The sequence below is a fragment of the Palaemon carinicauda genome, chromosome 4 (genome assembly GCF_036898095.1).
Source record: "Palaemon carinicauda isolate YSFRI2023 chromosome 4, ASM3689809v2, whole genome shotgun sequence".
In the NCBI taxonomy this organism is placed as follows: Eukaryota; Metazoa; Arthropoda; class Malacostraca; order Decapoda; family Palaemonidae; genus Palaemon; species Palaemon carinicauda.
In genome coordinates this window covers 175,222,992-175,247,878 of record NC_090728.1, presented here as the reverse complement: position 1 = coordinate 175,247,878, position 24,887 = coordinate 175,222,992, and the positions used below count along the sequence as shown (strand labels likewise).

General features: G+C 41.8%; 1 protein-coding gene across 2 annotated transcripts in view; it reads right to left on the bottom strand.

The window, feature by feature from the left end:
* Nucleotides 1-24,887, bottom strand: part of LOC137640214 (beta-1,3-glucosyltransferase) — a 288,282-nt gene that overhangs the window by 76,401 nt on the left and 186,994 nt on the right. For both annotated transcript variants that reach the window (XM_068372763.1, XM_068372762.1), the window contains exons 6-8: nucleotides 22,139-22,250; nucleotides 10,380-10,516; nucleotides 5,334-5,511 (exon numbers count right to left, since the gene is read on the bottom strand). In XM_068372763.1, coding sequence (XP_068228864.1) covers nucleotides 5,334-5,511; nucleotides 10,380-10,516; nucleotides 22,139-22,250 — 427 coding nt within the window. The remainder of the gene's footprint in view (nucleotides 1-5,333; nucleotides 5,512-10,379; nucleotides 10,517-22,138; nucleotides 22,251-24,887) is intronic.

Here is a 24,887-nt window from a genome sequence, read left to right as displayed (position 1 = left end):
GATGCCCAGGGTCTTGCACAATTGAAGAAGATCTTCGCCCTGTTGTTTCAAGTCTTCCTTTGAGGATGAAAGGAGTAACCAGTCGTCCAGGTATCTGATGAGTCGAATGCCCCGTTCGTGGGCCCATATGGAGACCGTCGTAAAGACCCTCGTGAATACCTGGGGGGCTGTTGAAAGACCGAAGCATAGGGCCTTGAATTGTAACACCTGGGCACCCCACTTGACCCGGAGAAACTTCCTGCTCGACGGATGAATGGGCACTTGGAAGTAGGCGTCCTTGAGGTCTATAGAAATCATAAAGTCGCCCTCTCTCAAGGATGCCATGACCGTTCTTGGAGTGTCCATTTTGAAGGTCACTTTCCTGAGAAACCTGTTGAGGGCTGACAGGTCTATTACAGGTCTCCACCCTCCTGTCGCTTTTTCCACTAGGAACAGGCGGCTGTAGAACCCCGGACCCGGGAATGTCACTGTTTCTAAAGCTCCCTTCTGCAGCAACGTCTTGACTTCTTCGTCCAACGCTGCCCTCTTCGCAAGGTCCTTGGGCACCAACCAGTCTGCCTGCGTTGCTGGAACCAGAGGGGGTGTCTCTTCCATGAAGGGGATCCTGTAGCCCTCCTTTAGTACTGTTACTGTCCACGGATCTGCTCCGTGGAGCTTCCATGCTTGCCAAGTGAGTCTGAGGCATCCCCCTACCTGAGGCTTGGGCAGGGGAGGGGGGCCTCCCATCTTATCTCCTACGGGAGGAACGGCCTGTTCTCCCCCTCCTGGAGGAGTAGAAAGAAGACCTATACGTTGGGGGGTTAGAAGATGAACCTCTTCGGGGGGGAACCACAGAGGAAGACCACTGTCCTGACGAGGGTTCCCTCCTTCCTTGAGTTGGTGAGGTACGCGCGGCCATGGGTGCTTCTGTCACTGGCCTCCTGAAGATGGGGCGGCGTGCTGTCTGTGGCTTCAGGGTAGGTAGCTCCCTCTTTTTGGCCAACTTCTCCACGACCTCTTCCGCCTTCTTTGTCGGAATAAGCTGCTCCCCCCAGACGGAGCAGGTCTTCAAGGCTTTAGCTTCCCTGTCAGGAATCTTAATGGGAAGGTTCTTGACTAGGGCGTCTCTTCTCCGGAGAATCCAGTTTGCGGAGAGAGCCAAAGACTGAAAGGTCAGGAATTTAAGGGCGCGGCTACCTGACCCCAGCAACTCATTCAGAGCCTCCCGTTTTGCAGGTTCCATGGAGTCTGTAGGAATCTGGGTGCCTACTAGGGTGGTGGCCCACCAATCCAGCAAGGAGGCCACATTAACTAAGTCCTTGGACATCTCCTCCATCATTGCCGACTCGGGAGGGGAGAAGAAGGTAGATACTGCCGATGCCCTCCCGTCGGAGATGCCCTGGCACAGGATGTCTATGGTTTCCTCGGTCTTGCACGCACCGGTCGGCCTATTTTCTAAAGAGTAGTATTTCGTTTGCGACTTCAAACCCTGTAGGAGCTTTGCTGAGCTGTGACCCCTGCAGGAGTCGCTATTGCGGGATATGACCTTATCAATGTGAGTCTTTCCAATCCCCACGTTACTGGCCTCGGGAAGAGAGAGAGAGGACTTTTTCTGGGCGGGGACAGCTATGAACTTGTTCAGGCCTGAAGTCCAGGGTTCTTCCTCTTGAGTGGCGGGTTCTATAAGGTTGTTATAACCCCTAATTAAGGCCAGGACTCTCCTGTACGCGGAGTCCTCCGTCACCGACGACTCGCCCTCCCCTCGTTCCGACCGACGGGGCAAATCGTGATCTCGGTCTCTGCCGTGATGTCGGGGTCCACGGTTCCCTTTACCTTCGACGTCCGCCGTCTCTCTCCTCTTCGTGGCCTTTTTCGGTGAAACGGTGTCCTCCGTGAGATAGTTCGACGGAGGTGTCCTTCCCCTTCTGGGGTCTCGATGGGGAGACCTGTCGAGGCTGCCCGGCCTAGACGACGGCCCCCAGCGCTGGGCGGGATAAACGTCTCCAGGACGGGTCTTAGGCCTGCAAGATGTAGCCCTTCGCTCATCTGGTGATTCCCTGGCGCGGCACGTGGAGGTCCTTCTAGGGGGACTGTCTCCTGCCCGCTCATGTGTCGAACCAATAGGCTTGGAAAAGTCTTTAAAGTTGTTCCCTGGGACGAACACCCACGTCCCTTTCGGAGAGACTGGTCTCCTGCTTTTGGGTGTAGGGGAACGGGGACTCATCCTGTCCCGAGATCCTGTGGGAGACCGCGAAGGGGAGTTCCTCCGCACAGACTGACCTTGTTTCCACGTCCCTACCGGGGGGGTTGTTCTCCTGCTTTTGGGAGGAGGGGAACTGGGACTCACCCTGTCCCGAGATCTTGTGGGAGACCGCAAAGGGGAGTTCCTCCGCACCGACCGATCTCGTTTCCTCCTCTGTCGTCTCCTCCGTTCACTGCTTGACGAATCCGAAGAGTCACGTCCTGACGAGAAAGACTGACCCCCGTATCGGGACCTAGCACGTGACTGCGTTTTCTTGGGGCTACGCCGTACCCCTGACGGAGAAGGAATGGGGAGACCCTCCTGTAGCGAAGTCTTCGGCGGCAACCATCCCGACGGGCCCGCCAAACCGGGGAAGGCCTCGCCAAGGCCTTCCTCCATGTCCAGTGGGGACCTCATCGGAGTCCTCGGTACGTCCCAAGCCAATGGATCTTCTTGCGGGGACTCCTCTCTGCCGACGCCGCTATCCGTCGCTGATGCCCCTGGAACTTCCACCCAGGAACCTGACGAAGAAAAAGGGACACTATTAGACCACATAGGGTCCCCCGACGAGACGTGGCCCCTATGAGAGAGAGCCACGTCCCCCGGACCCCCACTACACTCACTTACGGTCGCCTGAATTGCCTTGGCCAACGAAGGACCGCCTACAAATTCCCTCTCTTGGGAAAGAGGAGCCAACTGCTTGTTCTCCCTGGACTTACCTCGCCCCTTACTTTGGGTAGGGGAAGGCGGCTGTACCCTACCTGACCCCTCTCCTGCTGAAGTCGCAGGGGAAGAAACGCTAGTCTTCCTAGGGGACTTCTTCGATGCCTTCTTCTTTTTGGTACGGAATTTTATCCACTGGACCTCGGGCCAATCGGCACATTCGGAACACTTATCCGACGGCGAACAAGCTTTACCCCTACACGAGGTACACAACGTATGCGGGTCAATATCGGGCTTAGACAGAAAAGCCCCGCATGATCTACCGGCCCTAGGCCCAGGACAACGGCGAACGTGTTCCATAACGCAACACAAAGGGCCGTAGACACAAGCAAGCCACAAAGGAAAAGCACTAAAACACTAGGAAAGCACAAGGGAGCGAAATCAAAAGCACGTAGTGAAAGCACTAAACACACACTAAGAGATCCCGATCACGTGGGAAGCACGTGGAACCAAACACAAAGGGAATCGCACGGAGTATGAGGAGCTTCGTGAAGCACGTGTGTTCACGAACCGACCAGAAAACTTACTGGCGATGGCTTCTCAAAGACGCGCTACCTTCTCGGGCAATGCCCCCAGGTCATGTTATTTCCCGTTATTCAGGACAGTATAGAACATGGAAGTAGGGGGAAACTACGTAAAAATCTGGTCGTCGGAGAGGAGTTACCAGTAATCTCCTAGAAAGTGTTTCGAGGTAAGTCTCTGTGTCGGAACAAATACAAATTACTGTACCTTTAAAATTTATTTGTTCCTACATGTATACAGACCTTTCATCTCTAAGTAGGGAGACACTGATTAGTGGGTAGGAAGTTCCTCTTAGAACAGAACTGATTAATTCATTTTCTTTCATGGACATGCCAATCTACCTTGTCTCATACAGGAGTGAAGAGATAACTCCAGCAACCTTCCAACTGTCATCATAAGGATGAACAGGCTGATATAGCAAGGCCTGTCCAAGAAGATATAGTCAAAGGAGGGATCCCTTACACAGAAGGGGATAGCAGTCCAGAATAATATACCTGGCACATGATGAACAATGAGTTGGTATATATTCAACCATTCCCCCTCCCCCTTTATAGGGAGGATGGGGGAGAATCTTCCCTAGATTCTAAAGAATGGAGCTCAGAAATGCAGTTTACCAGCATCTAGTCAGATACAGCGAGTAACATTCTATACAGTACTTAAAGGACGCTAGGTTTGTATACACGTATGAACAAAGCCTTATTCTGATGAATGTACAAAGTTATCATCATCAGTATATAGTGTTAAATGACCCCACTTAATTATATTTCAAGAAACTTATATAGATACTGTACCCCAAAGGATGAACATCAGATCAAAGTTAAATTAGAGATTGGGTAACTAGTAGGGAAGTTATCACAGGGAACAAATAAATGGGAAAGCTAAATGTGGCTGGGACCAAAAGGGACATGGCAAAGAACCTTTAGTACACAAACAAGTCAAACACCTACTCTCTGTGAATATTTATTTGTTTCTTTTAGAAGCCAAAGAAAACAAACAAAAATGAGATACACATACTATATGAAAAATTAATGTATGATGCCAACCTTGAAAAATCAGTGCTGTATACCTTGGTCTGGCATTTTCAATTGACATTTTGAGTATTAAGGATAAAGATTCATGAAAATAAATAATAAAACTTGAGTAGAAATTAAAAACACTTAGGAGAAAAGTTAAAGGCATTTAGCTACAAAGAGTGAAATATAAAACCTATTTCATAGGCCAAGAAAGTAAAGGGAGCACAAATATTTGTTAAATAATGGATCCCACATTAGAAAAGACCAACGTTTTCAATCTTTCTTTTTCTTTTATTGCCTAAAACTCTTGAATTGCTAATGAATTATATTGTATTATACAAGTTCAACTTATCAATCATTAACCCACAATTAATAACTTCCCTGAGAGATAAACTTATCAATCATTAACCCTTAATTAATAACTTCCCAGGGAGATAAACAGATAAAGAGTTTTTTATGATTAAATAATCCAGTTGGGCATTGGTTAGCCATTTATAAAAACTTTGAGAAGAACCAAAAATGTCAAAGAGTTGGGAAGCCATCTTCTCTCCAGTAGTTTGGGTCTTTGATCTTTTAGTGTACAAACTAGAGAACCACATCAGTGATATTATGACAATTGAGGCAAAGTCAAGGGCTTAATTTGTACTATCAACATTTCACTAAAATGCTGGCAAATCTTCAGGTAAAAATTCCTTTTCCCAAGGGATTAAAGTACTTTTAAGTATTGAGAGGTAAAGTTCAAGAAGTTATAATGTATAAAATACCTATAGTACAAAGCTTATCCCAATATATCATAGGAAATTTTTTATATAATTTCACAACAAAAAACCACAAATATCTAGTCTGCAACTTACACATAACTGGCTGGGACTGAATACAACAGCACAATCAGGATGATCTTCAATACAGAACCTGTCATGATTGGTAAGAACAACACCATCTGATTCTATGAAACGTGCAAACTCATACTGAGCATCAATTGTGAAATCCAGTTTTGGCCTCAGCGATTTATCTGCCCACCTCTTAGCAAGACTGTAAAATAGATCACATACTGTATGTTTATCAGCAATGTAAAAAAATGAAGCGAGTTATGAGAAAGAGCAATGCACAGAAAAGTACAGTAGTAGTAGTAGTAGCAGTAGTTAACTATACATATCTTTTCTTATCACAAGAGGCAGAGATGAAAATGTCCAGTTGGATGTGGAGTCACAAGAAAAGATAGGATGAGAAATGATTTTACTACAGGAACTATCAAAAGCAGTTTAATATCAATAGGATCAGCAAAGAAGATTACAGTGAACTGGTCACGTTAGGCAAAGAAAATACTATCTTGTGGGTGAAAGGGTCATGAACATAGAGGTAGGTGAAAGGTAAAGAAGGGAATGCCTAAGCTCAGATGGAAAGACAAAAAAACGAAAGGGCTACTACAGCAACATATGCAGGACAGAAGAAAATTGAGAGGGCTAACAGAAAACAGCATCCCCATGTAGAAATGGATAAAAGCTGGAGACAAAGTAAGCAAAGGTAATACTGTATTAACAGATGATAGACAATACTTATAAAATATGATAAATTTTTCAAAGTAATTTGTAATTTTCCTAGCTATACAAGACTGGGTCCGTTGATTAAAAAGATTACAGTACTTTAGTGCGAGTTGGAATCGGTCGATGAAGTTGGACAGCAAGCAGTTATCCTACTGGTGAGGGTACGAGGCGAGAAGGCCCGGACCGCCTCCAGTCGAAGAAGACTCACTTTTGATACTTTAACCCAGGACTTGAGAGGTTGTTGAGGAGGAATGTTAGATTAAAGGACCAAGATTTGTATAGCTAGGAAAAATATAAATTACAGGTAGTCATCGACTTATGACCTATGCGACTTACGACTTCGACTTTGCGACCATTTTTTCACTGTGATGATGTCACTAGTCTGTAGAAATTAGTACACTAATAGAACAACTATTTCCTAGGAAATAATATATTTTCTTGTATAAAAATTAATTAATCAACTAGGTAAGTTAATATTTTATTTTATCATTAATATACAATATCCATTTTGAATAAAAATATATTAAGAAGTTTTAATATCTGTTGAGTTCATACATTATGTCTGGTGACGTAATATTTCTGGTGAAGCCATAGTAAAACTAGTGGACAAATCGAGTGGTTTCCTTTCAATGGGCTACCGATTAATGTTAGTATTCCCATAATCGAGATATCGAGTAACGATACAAAGTATTTCATGGGTCTGTATTAGTTGTTATGAGTACTATGTAGCATAAATTTGACTTTACAACTAGGACAGAATATCATATTTTACAAGAGTTTCCTTTCCGTTATTTCTTCTGATAGTAATGTAGATGGATATTTATTTAATGAAAGTACACCAATAGGAAAAATATTTTCTTAAAGTAGTATGTTTTCTTTTACGTTATAAAAATAAAATACTGTTGCTCGGTAAGTTTGTATTTTTTCTTGCAAGAAAAACAGAGAATGGTTTTACATATTTCCCAAGCCATTCTTTGTCAACTTCATACCATAGTGCACACTCTGGTGCTGATGTAATATTCATTACAAAGATATTTTGAATAAGTTAAGAAATTATATAAACAATACGTATTGTTATGTGTGCATAATCACAATAGGGTAGCGTGACATTGAAATCAGCTGATGACGACCAAAAGTGAAACAAAAGTAATTGTTGATTATTGAAATGTTCCCAAAATTTATAAATCACAAACACAATGTTTAATGAAATGTGGAGACGTAATACTAAACTAAAAATCAAATACTGTTAGAAGCTTTAAAAAGGAACTAGCATATACAAAGAGAGAGAGAGAGAGAGAGAGAGAGAGAGAGAGAGAGAGAGAGAGAGAGAGAGAGAGAGAGAGAGAGAGAGAGAGAACGTATTCATATGATGACTAATAATAATGGCGATAAACGAACTGTATGAAAAATATATCCTCTAACATATTGGTGCTGACGTAATATTCATCATGAAGATATTTCGAATAAGTTAAGAAATTAAATAAACGATACCCCTTGAGCGCACTCTACCAATACGGTAGCGGGACCTTGAGACCAGTTGATCGCAACCAAAGGTAAACATAAAAATTTGATAATTGTTGATTACTAAACTGCTTCCGAAACTGAAAAATAGAATACAAAAATGCTTTAATATTAGAGCATATGATATCCTATGAAACAAGAAAAGGTAATAATGATATAAAGTAAGAAAATATTGATAAAATATGACTTGGATGATTACCGAATCATGACAAAGCATAATAAATCTAAGGAAACTTAATTTTTAAAGTTTGGCATACTGTATGAAGCTTTAGAAATGAACTACCAGTACACACACACAAAGAAAAGAGAGAGAGAGAGAGGATGTATTCGTGTGATAACTAATAATAATGGTTATAAATGAACTGTTATGAAAACAACGCGTATCGTTCATCTCGGTTGTAAATCGACAACTACCTCTACTTTGAAAATCTTTTTATTTATTCCCAAGCAGCATACTAACTCTCGTCCTTTAATTAAGTTGGAAGGTCCCTGGAACCAAAACTGGAAGGTTCTAATTCTTCCTTGGAAGTGTTGTATGCCTGATCTGTGAAAAAGCAAAGCAAGGACTATCTGTTTTCAATAAGGATGAAAAACTGATAAGACCAGGAATGTACGTATAATTATACTGGATCAGCCAAGAGGAACCATTCCTCAAAGGGGATGTAAGTTAAAATCTTATATCAAGTACATGATTAATGAGTTGGTATAAGAATCACCATCCCCCTGATTGCAGGGGGATAAGGAGATATACTTTTTTTGGATATAAAGAGTGGTGCTCTGTGGTAAAACTTACCAGCATCTGGCCCGACCACTATGTAACGCATTAACCGCTTGTCCCAAAAGGAGGGGGCAGACAAAAGAATGAAGAAGGAGAGCCAGTTATAATGCCTTATATTCCAAACTTATGTCTAAATGTTACCATAAACAAGATGCATCCTTGTCGCATGTGGGAGTTGGGCTGGTTACACAACAGCTTGAGCAGCCACCACAGATCCAAGCATAAAAGTATTAAGGAACTTATGGGTATACTCCTGCAAGTAAAAGGCTGTAAAGGGGAAGCACACTTACAAGACCCTGCTGGGCTGTGGCCAACTAAACCAAACTTACCCTTCTTCTTCAATTTAATTTAGGGGAATTGAACCACTATACCCTTCACCACTGTGAACTGTTAGGTATCAGTTAAATGCACAGGGGGCACAGGGGGAGAGGTAACCTTGGCTAGCTATTCTCTTAATAAAATCATAGAGGGCCTATCTGAAAGGCATAAGGAAGCCCAAGACTTCCCTAGGTCAATCTTGTGGTCTACAGGCTGCATGGTCACAGTCGAAGGGTCTTCAGCTTCCAGCGGAGAGTAGCGAACACTAGGGGTTCCAGGCGCAACAACAAAGACTGGAAAACCAGCCGATATCAATCCACAATTTCCTGACCCCTTCAGCATACTCCTCAAGGACTTATCCAGGGGCATAAACACAGAGGCAGCAGCAGTCAAACCACCAGAGGAGACAAGAGGGGGTGTCTTCTTAGGTCTTGCCCAGTCAGACTCCGACGAACACCTTGCTCACTTCTTCTCCTTCAAGGCATATACCTGCTATTGCACCAGAGGCCACGATCAACACTCGGAACATGGGAATGTCTGCGAACCGACATATCCCCTACAAGAAGCACAGGGGAACTAAGGATCTACAGCTGACTTCATCATGAAGCGGTTGCAGTGTCCACCCTTCCCCCAGCAAACAAAAAGTTCATGCTTCCATTCCATTTCTAACAACCACACTGCAAAAAAGAGAAAGTTTTGGTAGAAGCTATTTTATTCTTTGCACACACCAGTAGTCGAAGCAAAAGCGAGTCTTCTCTAACAGGAAAAGGGGGCTGGGCTTCTCACCCCACACCCTTGCCAGTCAGATAACTGCTCATTATCCAAATTCAAAGATCAATTCCAGCTCATACCGAACCAATGTCCCTAATTAAAAGATGAGGGTTTGTATATTACATAGAAACAAACGGTGGTCATTTATCCTAAGAAAATATAAATCAAGGAGGAGGAACAGGTGCCAATAAATCACGGTGAAAGAGAGAACAACAACAGGAACTCGGGTAATCCAAAGTGGTGGTCATCAAACTTATGAGGCCATTGGTAACTACAGGAGAACAAAGATTCAATAAAAATGGTTGAGGCTGGAAGCAATCCAACAGACCTTATCATGTGATGGAAATTAAATCAGCTAATAAAATACACTACCTTGAGAACAGTCTTAAATTGCCTATACTGTATACCGTACTTGCAATGGATAAAAAATAAAAGAAAATTTTCATACGGAAAATCCATCAACATTTTAAAATTTCATCAATGGGAAATCACACTGAATTAATCATTTTACATATGAAAACTTTAATCAATACCATATAAATAAAAAATATCAAAGCAATTACATTGAACATAAACAAAATATCTCGAAAGAATCTTATAATCAAAACTGGTTATAAGCTCATTAAAGAAAAATCACAAAACGTTACTCCATAAAAAATCAAGTTTATTCAGATTTGAACACACTCTTATCCTGGGAAGGTATCCTACAAATCTTAATTTGGTTTACTATGACAGTGAACTAAGAAATATATAATTCAGTTAATTTTTTGTAAAGAGATAAATAAATTCCATGAATGATTTACTCTAAAAATTTGTTGACTCTCAACACTAACGGTAATAGCATTAAACTTAACATAAACCATCTATAGGAATAATGTTCCAACAGTTTTCATGAAAGCTAAAACCTAAATGGCTACAAGAATCTTTTGAAAATTTTGACAAGAGCCTTAAACTAAACTTAAACTTACCTTGCAATCAAAGATGAAGACAAAACAAACCCTGATCTAGTGTCTGGGTACAAAAAAGGCTGCTTCTCATCAACAAGATCAAAGTGGTGAATAATTGTTTCTGTTGCATCATGAACTGCATTCCCCAAAAATAAAGGCTGTCAATATATGAAATCATAATTAAAATTTAAAAATCATATTACCAGTATATAAAAACATTTTATACTCTACATAATCGTTATTCTTTAACTATTTAAACACAAAAATCATAAATCTTAAAATTAATTTGCATTTTTCATAGCTATGTAAACCTAAGTACTATAGTAGGGTAAGATTCTGACAAAAGCTGGAAATGGTCAAAGTAAAAATATTGAAGTTCTCGTAATTGCGTCCCAATATCCATAGTTGGTACAGGTCTGATAGCTCTCAAAGCCTTCATTCCAATTCTGGACATCAAGCTGCAAAGAAGTGTTCTCGACGCTCTCCAATTGGCCTGAAGTTTTTCTAATTTTCTCACTTTTCATTTCAGTACGAGTGTGAAGGAACTCAGCATGTCAACATGTCTAGGGCTGTCAGATCAACACTGAGGAACCTTTGAGTAAGGTTGAGGTTGATCCTCACCCTTTGTATCCAACATGCAGAGGGCACTGCTGCACTTTGGACTTTCCTTGTGATGGAAGTAGGGAGTGGTTATTCTCCCTGTGGGCGAGGTTTCAGAGTAGGAGGAAGAAAATATTCAAATGCGATTGTTCTCCCTCAATGTCAGGAAAGTCAGCAAGATCCTAACTTCAGACTACCATGGCACCATATCCCACAAAACAAATTAGGAACCTTCTTCCTAATGCCTACATAAACTTCAACCACCCTAATAAGAAAAAGAAACCTATTCTCTCCGAAGCCCTGCGCATCTCATTCTCTAATGAGTAATGTTGAAAAAATGTGTAATACTTTTAGCTTTGAAATCCTTCTTCACCCTAAAGCTTAGCAAGTGACAAAACCATTTCATGAACAGCGAAGCTCCTATCCTTGGGAAGAGGCTGCAATTCACTAATGCATTTAGCTGAAACCAAAGCCAACAGAAAAAGCATTTTGGTCATGAGATCCTTGAAAGACAGGCCTTCCAAAGGCTCAAAATTTAACTTTTCAAATATTTCAAAACCACATCCAAATTACAATAAACTGACCTGACAACCGTAGGTTTTTCAATAGGAAAAGACCTGCACACATCCAGTGATAATATACAGTACAATGAGGATATATCCAATCTATAGTCCCATAACCCTTAATAGCCAAAATAGAGTTTCCTCTCACAACACTTAGCAACTTAACAATACTATCAAACCTTATAAATTATACATAGCGTACTTCTTGTGTCAAAGGAAACAAATGGATATTTTCATTATATTTCTGTATAACGTAAAGTCCATTATTACTGTAAGTAGTTTTATGTCTTTTGACGGATATTTATCATGGAAATGTTATGGAATAACAGTGAATGGAAAAAATATTTTGGTTGTTTAGAGTGAAATACAATAGAAAATAAAGCAAACTTTTGAAAAAATTATTCTGTAATCTGCAGTAAAACAAATAAACATGAAAATGTAGGTTATTATAGAGTAAGTGAGCATGAATATTCGATAGTAACAAATCTCGAATATAGCTTGAGGACAAATCAGCTGCCTTGTAGTAAAGGGGTTAAGGCCCTGAACATTCTCTTTACTTTGGAAAAAGGAAGTGTCTTGAGAGGAAGGGGTGACAGAACAATAAGAAGGAACTGCATCCTACCCACATCGAAAATGGGACCCAAAAGAGATGTAATAAGAGTGCTTCTGTGCATTTGAAACTGCCCCACCCAGAGAATACACCTGCTCCTTACGTTTTCAAAAAATTACAAACCTATAGCCTTTGGGTAAACAGTTCCGATTGTGCCCCAGAGTAATCTGCTGCTGTTCACTAACTGGTTATAATTTTGGAAGGATACTATCCTCTTTCCATGGAGACTGGTTAAGTAATTGTCCTTGTTGAGCTAAACCTCAATGTGTTGCACATCTTTGTTGTTTCACCGCCACTGCCATTGGTTTTTTCTTTTTCTTTTTGGACATATGTTAAGAAGGGGGGGTTTGGAAACTTTTTGTCTGTTAGCAAAAACTGGGGGAAAACCAATGAGGAGGATATAGAGGGAGAATATTAATAGCAAAATTTTTAAAGAATTGGTGAAAAAAAAAAATTACTGCAGAACTGAAGCACATGGTAAGAAGTAAAAGACTGGAAGTTCATGATGGAGTACGAGCCTGAACGCTGATCATATGTGTATGCTGTACAGTGAAACCTCGTAGATCAAACGCCGCAAAACTCAAAGAATTTGTTAACAACAATTTTTAAATATTTAACTTAGCCGGTGAATATATAATAGCTGAGCCTCCGGCGGCTCGACAGAAAAACACACAAAAACTCGCGAGCGATCGCTATGAAGGTTGCGGGTGTGCCCACTAGCGCCAACTATCGGCCAGATACCGCATACTGTATACATGTAAACAGACCCAATTTTTCTCTGTCGGCCTTAACGACAAGACGTATCAATACTCGCTGTATAACCTGGAGTTTTCTCAACATATTTGGTGGAGTACTTCCTTTTGGTTTGAGCTTTCGCAGTGCAGGTGTTTTATCTTCAACTTAAATCTTGAACTCGTTTTTGGATAGATTTAATTTTTGATGACTTTGGATTGTTTTTTGGACTTTCTTTGACTTTTAAATGGCCGACCCTTCCCTTAGTACGGAAGTGTGTTTTAGGCTTTTAGCAATTATCTTATCACGTTATAAATTGTTGTTGTTAACTATATATTTTATATCTCAACCGCCTTTATTAGGCCTCTTCGATTAGCTTTCCATTCATAATAAACATCAAGATAAATTTTAATGATTTGTTTATATGCGACCTTTCCTATTCCTCCTCTAATCCGAGAGTAGGCGGTCCTAACTTGGAAACCGAAGTTAAACAACGTTGAGCCCTTTCAATCGTAAATAACTTTTTCAGAGCAAATGATTTAAAACTTATTAAATAAATATTTTTTAGTAAATATTTTATGAAAGATTTTCTTTGAATAGTCTTCGTACTGTTTCAAAGATGAACTAACGTTTAGTTTATTTATGCTACGCAGTTTGCGCTCTATCGTTACGATAGAGAGAGAGAGAATCACGGTTTCACTTTGCAGAAAGAGTAAATCGATTCTGACGTTTTGTTCATTCTTCTTTCAAATTTAAATGTTTTAAATACTATTTTAAAGGAACTTGTTAATTGAAAAACCTTTCAAATAACCTGTTTATTGACGAAAGGTAAGTGGGCTCTTCTCTTCGGTGCGAAATCAAGAGAGAGAGAGAGAGAGAGAGAGAGAGAGAGAGAGAGAGAGAGAGAGAGAGAGAGAGAGAGAGAGAGAGAGGAAGAGAGAACGTTCCGATCTTTATTCTCGTCCCAAGCGAGTAACGTTGTTCTCGAGTCAGTTTTTTTACTCTCGTCCTTAGTCTCTGTACGGGGAGAAAGGATAAAACGTTTTTAGTTTTTATTCTTGTCCCAAGGCACTGTACGTGAGAGATTGAAAACGTAGTTTTGAATGAACTAGTGTTTAGTCTCCTTCTCAGCCACTGATCTTTTTGTCTTAATACTGTATATGTTTACTGTTTTTTGCTTGTATTAATGTGCTTACATTATACGACTGATTTCGCAATTATAACCTTTTGATGAGGGTAGAATTGCGTGCTTCAGGTAGAAATCAGTTTTATTCATACCTAATGTGAATTGTTGTAAAATTCGATTCCAGTGAAGTAAGTGCAAAACAGAAAATCGTAGTGATAAAGTGATAATTGCGCAAAGTGTTATCAGTGTTGCGACCGAGGGTTCGTCTGTTCGTGCCTGTCGTTCGCCTAGTCCGAGACCTCTTGCAAGCTCCCAAGCCCAGGGGAGAAGTAATGTCGTACGACTTATGGGTTCGAGAGGACTTGATCAGCGAACAGACGTTCCCTCTATGGTTTCAGGCGTGTCTCATCAACACCGCCCCTACCATAAGACGAGCGAGACGATTTTCTCCTCGTCATCCGAAGGCTTTTCGCATAAGAAACCGTGGAACAAGGTTTCGAGGCCCTTTAAGCGAAAGTCAGTCCTTTCAGGACAGGTCCAGCGTCCTTGTGGTAACCATTAGGACAGCTCTGACCCTATGCAGTCATCGGAAGACTGCTCGCCGCCTAAACAAAAGCGTAACACAGGCTCCGAGAGTCTTTTTGTAGGCAAGGTTTTGCAGTCACAGACGTTACCCTCGTCTCTTACCGCAACCATTCCCGTTGATCCTAAATGGGTTGTACGGCAATACATGCAGAATAAGCTTGCCTCTCTTATGGAGGACTATTCTGTTGAGCAGGTTCACGATGATCCTCGCCGCTTAGCTGATCGAGATCTTGGCCGTCAGCCGCCCAAACGAGCCTTTGCTCGTCCTGTTGACATTGACGTTACAAAGTCACGTCAATCGTGTTTTGTAGAGCCTCACTCGATGCAGTCCCGTGTTGACTCTCAGCCGCTTGTGGACGTTCAGCCGCTGCCGCTTGCTCTTGTTGACGTTCAGGACGTTCACCAACCAGCAGAGTTGACTTGTTTTGACGTTGAGCGTCAAGCACCACAGTCAAGAGTTGTTTTGACTGCTCAGTCTAAGCAGTCAAGGCAGTCTCGAGTTGACGTCGAACGTCCTCCCGCACCTGTTGTTGTTACTGGTCAGTCCTTTAAGCAGTTACATGACATAGCGTCCTTGACTGCTACTGATTGCTCCTTTGCGTGTGGACTCTGCTTGTCAAGCATTGCCACCACGGCAGGTCTCTCCCTTGCTTGAGACTCGACTATTGTCGGACAAGGTTCCTTCAGATGAGGAAGTTGCTGATCCCCCTCCTACTGATATTCCCTTGAGGACTCTGTCAGACAGAGAGGAGCCTAAAGCTGCTCAGCCCTCTATGGACTTTCAATAAATCATGCTGATTTTTAAGGATCTTTGTCCGGATCTTTTTGTAACTGCTGCTCCTCGTTCGCCTAAACGTCAGAGTTTACACTAGGCCTAGCTACTTCGAAGCCGTTGTTTTATAAGCTAGTGCTCTCTCGCTCTTCTAAGAGAGCTTTACGTTTGCTAGGCGACTGGTTAATCACCAGGAGGAGTTTGGGGGAGACAGCCTTTGCTTTCCCTACTTTTAAGCTGGCTTATAGAGCGAGAGTCTGATATGACATGGGAGAAGTTCTCGGCTTGGGAGTTCCTGCTTCTGCCCAGATAGACTTCTCAAACCTCATAGACTCTCCCTGGCGCCTGGCCATGAGACGCTCCAAGATTTTATGGTCGACTTCAGAGCTAGACCATCTCCTGTTAGGAGTTTTTTTCGAGCGTTTGAAGTTTTGCTGTACAATTATGTCATGCATAAACAAGGCTTTCAGGGATGGCTCCAATGATCTGACAGCCACGTTCTCTGCAGGAACAAGTCCCTCAGTGATGGCTCCAATGATCTGGCAGCCATGTTCACTGCAGGAGTACGTAAGAGGCAAGTGCGCTCAATGTATTCATTGTCAAGACAAACTTCACGATGAAGTCTACCAGGCTGTCTTGACAGCATTAATGGAAGGCGACTGGATGGTCTCTCTCGACCTTCAGGAGGCATACTTCCACATTCCTATACACCCGGATTCCCAACCGTTTCTGAGGTTTGTTTACAGGAATGTGGGGTACCAGTTTCGAGCCCTGTGCTTTGGCCTCAGTCCTGCTCCTCTCGTGTTTACGAGGCTCATGAGGAATGTGGCAAAATCCCTCCATCTATCGGGGATCCGAGCCTCCCTGTACTTGGACGACTGGCTTCTCAGAGCATCGTCCAGTCTTCGCTGTCTGCAGGATCTACATTGGACGTTGAGTCTGGCCAGGGAGTTGGGACTTTTGGTCAACCTAAAAGTCCCAACTGATCCCATCCCAGATTATTCTATATTTGGGGATGGAGATTCGCAGTCCAGTTTTTTTTTTCGGGCTTTTCCGTCTGCCACCCGAATAGAACAAGCCCTGCTCGAAGTCTAACTAATGCTGAAAAGAGAACGTTTGTTCAGTCAGGAGTTGGAACAGTCTCGTAGGGACTCTCTCATCCCTGGAGCAGTTTGTCTCACTAGGGAGACTACACCTTCTGCCTCTCCGGTTCCATCTAGCCTCTCACTGGAACTAGGACAAGACGTTAGAGACGGTATCATTCCCAGTCTCCGAACCAGTAAAGGCATGCCTTAAATGGTGGGACAGCAATATCAGTCTGAGAGAGGGACTATCCCTAGCAGTCAAGAACCCAAACCACGTGTTGTTCTCAGACGCGTCGGATTTGGGTTGGGGTGCGACCCTGGACGGTCGGGAATGCTCGGGTCTGTGGACCTCAAGTCAGAAGAGCATGCACATCAACGGCATGGAGCTATTAGCAGTCCACTTGGCCTTGATGATGTTCGAAAGCTTCTTCGAAACTAAGTGGTAGAGGTCAACTCAGACAACACCACAGCTTTAGCGTACATCTCCAAGCAAGGAGGCACACACTCCTTCACGCTGCTCGAGATCGCAAGGGACCTTCTCTTATGGTCAAGAAATCGAGGCATCTCCCTGTTGACGAGATTCATGCAGGGGGACTTGAACGTCTTGGCAGACTGTCTCAGTCGGAGGGGTCAGGTGATACCCACGGAATGGACCCTCCACAAGGACGTGGGCAAGAGTCTTTGGGCTACTTGGGGTCAACCCACCATAGACCTCTTTGCCTCCTCGTTGACCAAAAGGTTACCAATCTATTGCTCTCCAGTCCTCGATACAGAAGCAATCCACATAGACGCGTTTCTACTGGATTGGTCTCTTCTGGACTTATATGCATTCCCACCATTCAAGATAGTCAACAAGGTACTGCAGAAGTTCGCCTCTCACGAAGGGACAAGGTTGACGTTGGTTGCTACCCTCTGGCCCGCGAGAGAATGGTTTACCGAAGTACTTCAATGGCTGGTAGACTTTCCAAGAAGTCTTCCTCTAAGGGTAGATCTGTTACGTCAGCCCCACGTAAAGAATGTCCATCAAAGCCTCCCCGCTCTTCGTCTGACTTCCTTCAGACTATCGAAAGGCTCTCAAGAGCTCGAGGTTTTTCGAAGGAGGCAGCCAGTGCGATTGCAAGAGCGAGGAGAGCTTCTACCATTAGAGTATACCAGTCGAAGTGGGAAGTCTTTCGAGACTGGTGCAAGTCAGCATCTGTGTCCTCGTCCAGTACCTCTGTAGCCCAAATCGCAGATTTTCTTTTACATCTGAGAAAGGTTCGCTCCCTTTCAGCTCCCACGAGTAAGGGCTACAGGAGCATGTTGGCTTCGGTCTTTCGACATAGAGGCTTAGATCTTTCCAACAATAAAGATCTCCAAGATCTCCTTAAGTCTTTCGAGACCTCTAAGGAACGTCGTTTGGCAACTCCTGGATGGAACTTAGACGTGGTCCTAAGGTTCCTCATGTCAGACAGGTTTGAGCCATCACACATTCAGCCTCCCTGAAGGATCTCACCCTCAAGACACTTTTCCTAGTGTGCTTGGCTTCGGCTTAAAGGGTCAGTGAACTTCATGCCTTCAGTAAGAACATCGGCTTTTCTACAGAAAAAGCCACTTGTTCACTTCAACTTGGTTTCCTGGCCAAAAATGAACTGCCTTCTCGTCCTTGGCCTAAATCTTTTAATATTCCTTGCTTATCAGAGATTGTAGGCAACGAACTGGAAAGAGTATTATGTCCTGTTAGAGCTCTTAAGTTCTATTTAGCTCGTACTAAGTCATTACGAGGTAAATCTGAGGCATTATGGTGCTCAGTTAAGAAACCATCATTGCCTATGTCAAAGAATGCTTTGTCATATTTTATCAGATTTTTAATACGAGAAGCTCATTCTCACTTGAATGAGAAAGACCGATGTTTGCTTAAGGTTAAGACGCACGAAGTTAGAGCTATAGCAACCTCCGTGGCCTTCAAGCAAAATAAATCTCTGCAAAGTATTATGGACGCGACTTTTTGGAGAAACAAGTCAGTGTTCGCGTCATTTTACTTAAAAGATGTCCAGACTCTTTACGAGGACTGCTACACACTGGGTCCATTCGTTGCAGCGAGTGCAGTAGTGGGTGAGGGTTCTACCACTACATTACCCTAATTCCAATATCCTTTTTAATCTGTCTCTTGAAATGTTTTTAATATTGTTTTTTGGGTTGTACGGAAGGCTAAGAAGCCTTTCGCATCCTGGTTGATTTGGCGGGTGGTCAAAGTCATTTCTTGAGAGCGCCCAGATTAGGGGTTTGATGAGGTCCTGTTGTATGGGTATGGGTTGCAGCCCTTAATACTTCAACTCCTGGGAGTCTTTCAGCATCCTAAGAGGATCGCTGGGCTTCGTGAGGAAGACAGACTAATAAGGCAGAGTAATCGTCTAAGTCAACTTCCTTACCAGGTACCTTTATATATTTGGGTTTTGTTATGATATAACTGTCAAAAACTCTAAGCATATACGCTGTAAACTTAATTAACTCTGGTCTCTACCCACCACCATGGGTGTGAATCAGCTATTATATATTCACCGGCTAAGTTAAATATTTAAAAATGATATTTTAATTATAAAATAAATTTTTGAATATACTTACCCGGTGAATATATAAATTAAAGGCCCCCCCTTCCTCCCCGATAGAGACCCAGCGGGATGAGAAAAATTGGGTCTGTTTACATGTATATGCGGTATCTGGCCGATAGTTGGCGCTAGTGGGCACACCCACAACCTTCATAGCGATCGCTCGCGAGTTTTTGTGTGTTTTTCTGTCGAGCCGCCGGAGGCTCAGCTATTATATATTCACCGGGTAAGCATATTCAAAAATTTATTTTATAATTAAAATATCATATTTATGAACACACTTTGCCCCGGAGATCGAAAAAAAATGGATGTTAATCAACTTTCAAGAACCTGTATGGACCGAGAAAAAGGCACCTGAAGCAGTTTACGCATGGCTTTCTCCCAATTCTCACCTGCAAAATATCGTTTTGTTAATTTTTTTTTCATTTTGTTTATTTTACTTTTTGTGTTTATCCATTCATGATGGCAAGAGAACATATCTTAAGAGAAGGAGGAGAGAAGGGATCTTACCCATAATTCAGTGATAAAGGTAATGATGGCAAAGTGGGCCAGTTACAAAATTTTGAAGAAAAATATCATCTAGATAAGGAAGTAGCTATCAGAGCAGTCAAGTTTTATAATGATAATATACTGTACAGCCATTTCAGAAACCTCTAAGAATAGAGCCAGAAACAATAATTTCTCTATAAGTTTTTAGTAAAAAGGTCCTCGACTGAATCACAGATAGTGCCAGAAGAAAGGCCATAAAAAACAAAATAACCCAGACAGGCAGTTACATTAGGTTTCTATGGAGAAGGACTCCCCTTCCAAGCAAACACTAAAGCCCAGTACACACTATGATTCATGTATCAGCCTCGTGGTGCAGTAGTAGTGTTGAAAAAAATTACTAGCGTCCAAACTGTACAGCAACACTTCTCACTTGTTTTCGTATGCTAGCTGAGCTGCCTAGTTGCGGTTCAGCTGTCATTGAGAGAGGATGTATGCCAATGATTTACTCTACCAGGAGACTACTGTATTATTAAAATGATTGTTACTATTACAATAATTAAAATTAATATGAGTAAGATTAATAAGATTATTATTAATAGAAATATTATCATTAAAATTATCAAAATAAAATGAAATGGTCCTTGTCCACTCAATGGGAGACGGCGAGTTAGTCGCTGGAGCTGAGCGGACGTACTTCCACTTTGTAAGCTGATGCAACACTGGGCAACACAACAGAAATCTGTCCGGCCCATCAACACGGCAGTACAGTTTCACGTTGTAAAGTTGTTTTTCAACGCATTCATTCGACACTGCGAGCGAGCATCATGAGCATCATGAATCATAGTGCGTACGGGGCCTAACAACTCTCCCTCATCCTCCCCTTTCCACCACCATCCACTCAAGCCACCTAATCTACTTATTACATGTAGAGTGAAGCTAAATGTTCATTTATTCTATCAATAATAATAGCGTTCTTAATTTTGGAAAGGATTTTATGCACAATTAATACCCCACTCTACATTGTTAATTGGTTGTAGAAGATGTACATCGATTTTCAACAAAGGGTGGAAATCCCCCCACAAAGTGACACATATATGTATGTTCCCTATAATGACATACAGTACTAGACAACAAAGTACTTACAACTTGCTATCATTTTTTAAATCCAGATAGAATATCAAAACATCTGCTACAGTGATATTAACTCATTACCGCTGTTCACTTTACCTTAAACTCTGCATCTCTTTTGCTTCCTGGCAAAAAAGAAAATGGAGTTGGAACCCATTTTATCACTTTTTCTTCCTTTCATATCTCTTGATCAGGTCCAATTAATCTTGCATCTTTGTAACATAATGCTTGGACTCCCTAACTGAACTCATTTTGGGAGCCATGGCTAAGTTCAAGAAAGATTGCTCAGATTAAAAAGAAAAACTACAATGCGTAAACACAACATGAGAACACGTCTCCATGTAAATAACTAACTACGCACATAAGTAGACTTTCTAGTCAGAAGAAGCAGGAAGCTGTTGGAGACGCGTCACTGTGAATTTTTTTTATAACGTGTTGTAATCCTTGTTTCAAGTTATTAATCAGATGTTTTGTATATTCTCTGTGCATGTATAACACTATTTTCATATTGAAGGTACTGTACAGTATATATTTTCTAATTTAATACATAGAACTTTTCATAGTTATTGTAAGACAAAGAGACTGATATAAGTCCTGTGAAACGGCGTAATGTTCCTTTTATCTTTTATTATATATTTAAGGATGAACAACGTAAAGTTGGGATTGGCATAAGGTGAAATGACGTAAAGAGTGGTATTACTGTACTGTATTGTATTTTACTATTGTATATTGTGTAAAATTGGCCCATAATGGAAGCATTTTGGGTGGGACACCAATTACGGCTATTTCCATTCTTTCTTAATGGGATAATTGATTTGATGTTTGAAAAAATTGGTGCTTGAAAAGTTTTAGAACAATTAAGAGTAATCTCTGAGGTACCAAAGTACAGTCAGTTTCTAGAACACTGTTATCTCTCTTGCCTCTGCCATACATGAGCGACCTATAAACTGGAATATATTGTGGAACTTACAGTACCAGACCAATACGCCTATCATTTTAAATGCAAATTTGGCAAACTGAGTAACTTAATACAGATTGCTCAAATAGGTTTCAAGTAATAGGAACACCCAAAATATTAATAACACTGAGATTTTCAATTAGACCATCTCAAAGAAAAATAATTAGTATAGTTTAGATGGGTAAAAAGACAAAAATTGTTAAAAACTGTACCTCACTAAATTTTAATGGCTTGTCTTTTCAATTCACCGGAAGTAATATCCCCAAAAAGCAGCATAGGGTTGTATTCCAGTTACGAAACAAATACCAGAAACAGATTTGCAGTTTGTGAATGCATATTTGTTTATGAAGCGTTGTAAAATTAAAAAGTACCCAGGCAAAATACCAAGCATACCATACATATTTACAGAGTAAAGAATCTCCTATCAGAAAACTTCAACAATAAATTTTCCTGCATATCTTCCAGTAGAAAGGTTCTGATTCAAAAATTAATATAAGTAGGCATACACATAATCATATATTAATAACATCATTAACAGCCTAACCTCTGAGCTTTGGTATTCCATCAAAAGGTGGTGAAGATTCTTGAGGTTAACTTGACTCCACTCCTCTAAAATAACAGTCCAGCTGTCATTTCCTCCTTGAAGTTGGTGGATTCTAGAGAAAAATAAAAACGCATTACCGTATACTCAAATACAAACTTCATAAATACAAGTCCCGAATAATACAGGTTTGTTGCCATATACAAAATGTGTCAATGATCACCAAAACTGAATAATCATGAAGAGATGGTATGAAAAAGAAAGGGATTTGACATTAGTTTATACAGCAAAAAAAAAAAAGAAAAAAAAACAGCAAATCTCACAGAATAGTATATCAATATGACCTTGGTCGGATACCTTGTGATCATGCTATTAATGCTAGCTATAACATCTTTAGGGATTTGAGCTGCCAGTCACTTACATAGCATGCCAGAACCTCATTATTTCATTCAAAGAAGGTGTCCCTTTGTGGATAACTGTGGTTTAAAGTATTGACCTGCTGCTGCACTGGTTGGCAGTTGAAATTCAAAGAAGTTACTATCAGTATTTATTAGGAGCAGGAGAAAAGCAATAGCTGAATTGATGAAGCAAGAAAGGTTAGAGACTTTAATAGTTTATAAAACCCAAGGCGGGAATGTGATAGGAAGTGAAATGTGCATGTTGAATGCAAATGAAAAAAAGGTTGAAGTTATTGTGATGAACCATGAGTATTGATATGCAGCATAATAAGAATCAAGGATGGTGAAAAATGTAGCAACACAAAGAATATGAAGTAGAAAGGTTTATCAGAATAATATAATCAAGATATGGTTTGGTCATATGAAAAGACGGGACAATGATAATCTTGGCAAGAGTTTATAATTCACTTCCCTCTTGCATTCAGTTCTGGAATATTAGTCCTTTGTTTCCAATACTTTCACATGATTAACCCAACCCTTTACACGTATTCCTGTAATGTTTACTACAAACGATCTAAGAACTGTGTACCTGGCATTAGAGGAGTAATATCCCATGCCACACTATTAATGAAGGCACACTATGGTTTTTCATCTACACTTGATCCAGTGGGAGGAGAAATATGTGGATCTATATTATAACCTGGTCTAATATCTCAGAATTCGATGGTCTACATGAATACTCTGAACTGCAGAAAGGTGATGATTTGCCATAGAAGGATCAGGACTAAGTGGCAAGATCGAGGCTTGCATGGAAACAGTTGACTCCATAATGCGCTGTGTATCATCAGAATGCTTACTAGATGGTACACCAGCATCACTAGGCACAACATGACAAATTCGTAGGTAATTTGTATTTTTCCTAACTATACAAACCTTAGCTATTTAATATGGGTAATTACTTTCGGCGTAGCTGAAATGACGGGCCATTAGAATTTTAACGAGGGTTTACTACCCCACCGCTAGTTAGCAGGAGGTAGGGAGGGTAGCTTACTACCCCCCCCCCTCACACACACCTGTGCTTGAGCTCACTTTGCTTAGAGGTAGGACTTCACGGGGGATAGGGCTGGCAGGCAAGTTTGATTAAATAGCTAAGGTTTGTATAGTTAAGAAAAATACAAATTACCTACAAATTTGTCATGTTCCGTAACTGAAATACAAACCACGCTATTTAATATGGGTGACTCACCCCTTAGGAAGGGTGGCAAGTCCCAGCCAGTACTGGCTTTTGGCTTTGCCCGGGGACTCAGTATCTGAGTGTGTCAGCACTCAACAATAAGGAGTCCCTGCACCTCGCCAGAACCTTGCTGTGCAAGGGCTGCGGCCTACGTAAGCTGTGTGTGAAGGTATGAAGTGTGACTCGTCCTAGGAAGTTGACCTGTAGTCCTTTAGATGGAAACTTTAGGCATAGGACTATCCCAATACCACCTCGTCAGGGTATGGGGACGTGACCGTATTAGCTTAATACTAGGAACACAAGGAAACATGGTTTACCTGCAGTGGTTCGAGGTCAGCTGTGCAGAGAACCCAGGATGCTGCTTTCCCCAAAAGAGGGGAGGATGAAGAAAAGAATAAGGGCCAGACATACCTTTTCATTCATGCAGACTAAAACCGGGTAACAATGCCCTCAACCTTCTGCTACTTGTCCAATAAGGAGCCTGAGGTTTAAACCAGCTGTTGTGCAGCCACCACAGGGCTGATAGAGAATGTATCGAGGCTCCTGTGGGTCACGTCTTGCAGGTAGTGGGCTGTGAAGGTCGTCTGACGCTTCCACACTCACACTTGTAGAACCTGCGTCACTGAAAAGTTCTTCTTGAAGGCCAGGGACGTAGCTACGCCCCTGACATCATGTGTTCTAGGGCGACGTGATGGAGGAGGGTCAGAATTCAGGGACAGATGGATCACCCTACGAATCCATGCCGAGATGGTATTCTTGGTAACCCTCCTCTTAGTTCTCGAGTGCTCACAAACAAGGCTCACACTTGGGGACGAACTGCAGCCGTTATTTTGAGATATAGCCTCAGACTCCTTACTGGACACAGTAGGAGATGGTCTGGGTCATCTGTTACAGAACGAAGACTCGTAATCTGGAAAGAACCGAACCGAGGGTCCGGCACTCCCGGATTCTGAGTCTTAGCAACAAACTCAGGGACGAATCTGAACGTTACCTCCCCCCATCCCCTTCAATGGGCGATGTTATACGAGAGACCATGAAGTTCATTGACTCGCTTGGCCGAGGCCAAAGCTAGTAGGAACACCGTCTTCCAAGTTAGGTGGCAATCTGAAGCCTGGCGTAA